Source organism: Heteronotia binoei, chromosome 7, assembly GCF_032191835.1.
Source record: "Heteronotia binoei isolate CCM8104 ecotype False Entrance Well chromosome 7, APGP_CSIRO_Hbin_v1, whole genome shotgun sequence".
In the NCBI taxonomy this organism is placed as follows: domain Eukaryota; kingdom Metazoa; phylum Chordata; class Lepidosauria; order Squamata; family Gekkonidae; genus Heteronotia; species Heteronotia binoei.
Genome location: NC_083229.1, coordinates 5,951,148 through 5,957,147, shown reverse-complemented (window position 1 = coordinate 5,957,147; position 6,000 = coordinate 5,951,148). Strand labels below are relative to the sequence as shown.

The following is a 6,000-nucleotide window of genomic DNA, read 5'->3' as shown; positions in this document are numbered from 1 at the left end:
TCATTCCAGCAGCTGCAAGTGGAGGAGTGGGGAATCAAACCCGGTTCTCCCAGATAAGAGAGCTCTGGCTGACCCAAGGCCATTCCAGCAGCTGCAAGCGGAGGAGTGAGGAATCAAACCCGGTTCTCCCAGATAAGAGAGCTCTGGCTGACCCAAGGCCATTCCAGCAGCTGCAAGCGGAGGAGTGGGGAATCAAACCCGGTTCTCCCAGATAAGAGAGCTCTGGCTAACCCAAGGCCATTCCAGCAGCTGCAAGTGGAGGAGTGGGGAATCAAACCCGGTTCTCCCAGATAAGAGTCCGCACACTTCACCACTACACCAAACCGGCTCTCAACAAAACCCCTAAGCCCCCAACAAACCCAGTGAGAGGATAGAAATAAAGTCACCAAGAGATAAAGGTAAGAACATCTTTATTCAAGTTCAAAAAGCACAGCACAGCATTCCTTCCTCTCCCCCTTTGTCTGACAAAATGATAGCAGGCAGAAAAAACATTCGATTCGAACCCAAGTCTTACAAAAGGCGATCCCACGGAAGGTCTTTGCTCCATGGCCTCATAACGACTGATGATTCAAGACACCTCAAGGACCTTGGAATGATTTATTCTTAAAACCCTCAGAAAGCTTTTTGGAATGTTTTGGCAATCTTATCCCTCACCCGGGCAAGAAGGACCATCAGCGACCTCAAGGGGGCAGCGTTGTTCACACAAACACAAGCTGTTGCTTTCCAGAATTTATTTTTTAAAAGGATCCCTCTTTTAAGTGTGGTACAAAATGCAAAATGCAGAATGGTGATTACTTGGAAGCACAGAACACAAGTGTCTTGAAGGGCCAGAAGCAGAGATGGAAAAAAATTTCCAGAAAGTCTTGACGCTACGGGAAAAAAAGCCCGTTTCCCCTCCCCCTCTGAAAAAACCCCAGGAATTTTAAGAAAAAAATGGTAAAAATGCAATACTAGTACTCTTTACAGACTGAAGGTCACTTTGTTACTTTGGGGAACATAAAACGCAGTGTCCATAAATTGGCTTGGCATTAAAGTATCACATGTGGTATATGAAAAAGTACAGCTTGTTCAAAAAAAAAATAAAATAAAATAAAATCACAAACAGACTTTACTTTTTTAAATGCTGTTTTTTTGTTACAAGTGAAACGACAAGGTCCTGAAATGTACGGAATACCTAAACTATAAGGAACCTCTTTTTGCCAGTTTATGACAGCATGATGTCTTTCTCCTTGGGACCACTGCAACGCCCCTAGAGACAGAAATGCACCTTTCTCGTGCGTTTTAAAGGATTGTGTCCTCAGCCGTGTTCCCTCTAAGCTGCGTTAGCATGAGCGAGTGGAGTTTTTTCAGTCTCCGGCTCACAAGTTTGTCTTCGCTCAGGAAAAACAGCCCCAGAGCCAACTCAATTTACGCAGTCGCTCACAACTTTAAGGCCAGGAGCTCACGAAGCGGGATTTTTGCTCACGAGACTCCACAGCTTAGAGGGAATGTCGATCCTCGGCATTTGAATGTTTCCAGCATTTGCTTATCCTCGACGTACAGACATGGCAATGATGTGATAGTTTTACATAGACTTACATAAAGGTCTTCATGCTACATAGCTTTAAGAAATAAAATTGGAAGGTTAACTATACGAACACCGCGTCATAAACAGTTGCATCGTTGTAAAATAAAATATTTCGTGATCCTTTCTTAAAAATTGTTTCCAGGGAAAAAAAAATGGGGCTTCTCCCCATTTTTATCTGTTTCTCCCAGGCCTTCCCCATCTCTAGCTAGAAGCAAGAGAGTTAAAGGCCACGAACGCACAATCTTTGCCTTCTCTCTGGAGAAGGCCGGGAAGGTCACAGAGGGCTGCTTATCCCAGCCTCCCTCCAAACAGGTACAAGAAACTAGCCAGGATCCCCATGGCCAGGATCAGGTAGTTGCTCTTGACGCTGGAGGCTCCGCTGATATTGCAAAGGGAAGACGAGCAGCAATTGATGGAGGCAGCTGCCAAACCGATGTCCACCCCGCCCTGGGGGCAAACAGGAACGCAACCTTTGCTGATCGACTGGCTGGAATAGCGGCCTGGCGGGAAGGAAAAAGAGGGGTTAAGCCGTTTGCAACCGGAATGCCCAGTATCCTCATGCCCCTGTATAAATCGATGGTGCGGCCTCACTTGGAGTACTGTGTACAATTCTGGTCACCGCACCTTTAGGAAAGATATTACAGCACTGGAAAAAAAATGCAGAAAAGGGCAACTAGAATGACTAAAGGGTTGGAACTCTTTCCCTATGAAGAAAGGTTGAAACGCTTGGGGCTCTTTAGCTCGGAGGAACGTCGACTGCGGGGTGACACGATAGAGGTTGATAAGATTATGCACGGGATGGAGAAAGCAGAGAAAGAAGTACTTTTCTCCCTTTCTCACAATACGAGAACTCGTGGGCATTCAATGAAATTGCTGAGCAGTCGGGTTAGAACGGATAAAAAGAAGTACTTCTTCATCCAAAGGGTGATTAACGCATGGAATTCACTGCCACAGGAGGTAGTGGCGGCTGCAAGCATAGCCAGCTTCGAGAGGGGATTGGATAAGCATATGGAGCAGAGGTCCATCAGTGGCTATTAGCCACAGGGTATTGCTGGAATTCTGTGTCTGGGGCAGCGATGCTCTGTCTTCTTAGTGCTTGGGTGGGGGGGCACAGTGGGAGGGCTTCTAGTGTCCTGTCCCCACTGGTGGACCTCCTGATGGCACTTGGGGTTTTTTGGCCACTGTGTGACACAGTGTTGAACTGGATGGGCCACTGGCCTGATCCAATATGGCTTCTCTTATGTTCTTATGTGTGACACAGAGTGTTGAACCAGATGGGCCATTGGCCTGATCCAAAATGGCTTCTCTTATGTGTGACACAGAGTGTTGGACTGGATGGGCAATTGGCCTAATCCAACATGGTTCTTCTTATGTTCTTATGCCAGACAAGCAATAATGGACTGGTGGGTTGTTTGCTGCCAAAGGGCTGGGGAAATGCTGGGCTGGGGAGAAAAGGAAGAGTACGAACAGGAACCTAAGAGCAGCTTCTGCCATTTCCTTCCCTGCAATGTGGTGATAATTTGAAGGTTTACTGTAAGACAGGCTTCCTCTACCTTTCTGAGCCTGTGGGCACTCCTGGAATTCTGACCCAGGGTGGTAGGTGCGACCACAAAATGGCTGCCAAAGAAGGCAGAGCCAACTGCAAAATGGCTGCCAAACGTGGCGGGGCCAACCACAAAAATGTAGTTTTATTTTATTTTGTTACATTTGTATCCCGCCCTCCCCTGACAGGCTCAGGGCGGCTAACAACAGTTAAAACGAGTGCTAAAATAAAATTACAACAAGATTAAAAACATTTCATACAATTTTGTACAGTTTAAAACAATCCTTCAGTTTCAGTTTCATTCCCTAAAGTCCAAGATGGCAGAGTTAGTTCTTATTGAGCACTGCATGTAATAATGATGTTAAGGTGTTGTTTAGTGCTCTACATTTATATTGGGATGGGTTCAAATACCAATGCTGTGGGAGGGTGGAATAGTGGTCGTTAAGAGTGAAGTCATACATAACTCGCATAGTAACTCTTTAACTTTCAGGCAGAAACTCTGTTTAACAGGATGCCTTTTAAAATGAGCATAATGTCTGAGGAATTTTCTCGCTTACCACACAGTTCACCTTCAGTCATTTTTTTTAAAAAAAACACTGCACAGCCAATCACATTTTCAGTGGCCAATCAGAATCCTGGCTGGGGAAAAGCCCCATTCTGGCCCTCCCACTTTCTAAAAACATTTGGCGGACACCAGGAAGCGTGATTACAGGCACACTAGCTATAAACTATTTAAGGACCCCTGCTGTAAGGAATGCCGGTCAGTGGGAATTGTCTTTTCTGAGGGGGAAGGAATGTGGCTCAGTGGCAGAGCATCTGCTTGGTAAGCAGAAGGCCCCAGGTTCAATCCCCGGCATCTCCAACTAAAAAGGGTCCAGGCAAATAGGCGTGAAAGACCTCAGCTTGAGCCCCTGGAGAGCCATGAATGGGGCTGTGGCTCAGTGGTAGAGGATCTGCTTGGTAAGCATTAGGCCCCAGGTTCAATCCCCGGCATCTCCAACTAAAAAGGGTCCAGGCAAATAGGCGTGAAAGACCTCAGCTTGAGCCCCTGGAGAGCCATGAATGAGGCTGTGGCTCAGTGGTAGAGCATCTGCTTGGTAAGAAGGTCCCAGGTTCAATCCCCAGCATCTCCAACTAAATAGGGTCCAGGCAAATAGGCATGAAAAACCTCAGCTGGAGACCCTGGAGAGCCATGAATGGGGCTGTGGCTCAGTGGTAGAGCATCTGCTTGGTAAGCATTAGGCCCCAGGTTCAATCCCCGGCATCTCCAACTAAATAGGGTCCAGGCAAGTAGGTGTGAAAAACCTCAGCTTGAGACCCTGGAGAGCTGCTGCCAGTCTGAGTAAACAAGACTAACTTTAGGGAGGGACGGTGGCTCAGTGGTAGAGCATCTGCTTGGTAAGCAGAAGATCCCAGGTTCAATCCCCGGCATCTCCAACTAAAAAGGGTCCAGGCAAATAGGTGTGAAAAACCTCAGCTTGAGACCCTGGAGAGCTGCTGCCAGTCTGAGTAGACAATACTACCTTTGATGGACCCAGGGTCTGATTCATAAGGCAGTTTCATATGTTCATGGGGAGGGGCAGTGGCTCAGTGGTAGAGCATCTGCTTGGGAAGCAGAAGATCCCAGATTCAATCCCCGGCATCTCCAACTAAAAAGGGTCCAGGCAAATAGGTGTGGAAAAACCTCAGCTTGAGACCCTGGAGAGCCACTGCCAGTCTGAGTAGACAATACTGACTTTGATGGACTGAGGGTCTGATTCAGTAGAAGGCAGCTTCAGATGTTCATGTGACCAGCAAGTGGCTCTCCAAGGTCTCAGGCAGAGGTCTTTCCCATCACCTCTTGCCTGGTCCTTTTTCACTGGAGATGCTGCTGGGGATTGAACCTGGGACCTTCTGCATACGAAACAGATGTTCTACCACTGAGCCATGGGTCCATCTTGTGTTATCACACAACAGCCAAAATGGGGTACCAGTACAAGAGAGATGTCACTTCTAGAGGAGACATACAAAACAACCCAGGTTATAGTGACCAAATTTAATTGGGTGTCAAACATGTGACCTGGAGGCTGAATCAGGCCCCCGGAGAGCTCCTATCAGACCCCCGAGCAACTGGCTGTCATCTGCTTCCTTCTCCCTCTCTCTTGCTTCCTTCTGCATCATAGCTTGCTTTGCCAGGCTTGCTCAATCGCACAGGAGCTACAGAGCAAAGTCTCTATTTTCTCCATTGGCTGAAGCTCCTCCCTTGGGGAGGAAGAGGGGAGGGAAAGCTTGCTTTGCCAGGCTCTCTCAATTGTGCGGCAGGGCTACTGAGTCAAGCCTCTCTTCCTTCTGTTGGCTGAGGCTCCTCCCCCTCCTGGTCCCTTGGGGAAGGAAGGAAGGAGCCAGAGCTGCTTTTGCCCAGTTCCCTGGATCACATGGGAGAGATACAAAGAAAGCACCTTTAAGAACGAGTGCTAATATTTTAAGCATGTTTTAAGTTTTAAAAAAAATTAATGTGTTTGTCTGTGTCCTTTGCTATCTAATCTTAAATAGGTACACACACGGCCCGACCCGACATGGCCTGGCCCAACAAGGTCTCATTTATGTCAGGTTTGGCCCTCATAAGAAATGAGTTTGACACCCCTGCTTTGAGGTGCTCCCGAACCCTTGGCTCTTCTCTGCCACTACAGGCAGACAAACACAGTGGCCCATCTTCTTCTTCTATGTGCATGCTCTTCACCGCATGGCACACAGAAGTCAGGTGACTTTTTTGGCTGACGGCTACTGCAGACATGGCTCTCTGCAACACGTGGTGCGACCCAGCCAGGCTGCTCTTAGAGATCTAGGACGGGGGTGGCCAAACTTGCTGAACTTAAGAGCCACAAAGGATAAATGTCAGCTGTTGGAGAGC

At 47.7% G+C, this 6,000-nt stretch overlaps 1 protein-coding gene across 1 annotated transcript in view; it reads right to left on the bottom strand.

Annotated features, from left to right (window-relative positions):
• Positions 1-393: 393 nt before the first annotated feature.
• The window catches only part of LOC132574683 (lymphocyte antigen 6E-like), a 39,215-nt gene continuing 33,608 nt past the window's right edge, over positions 394-6,000 (bottom strand). Inside the window, exon 3 of the mRNA XM_060242918.1 lies at positions 394-2,067. Coding sequence (XP_060098901.1) covers positions 1,856-2,067 — 212 coding nt within the window. The 3' untranslated portion in view covers positions 394-1,855. The remainder of the gene's footprint in view (positions 2,068-6,000) is intronic.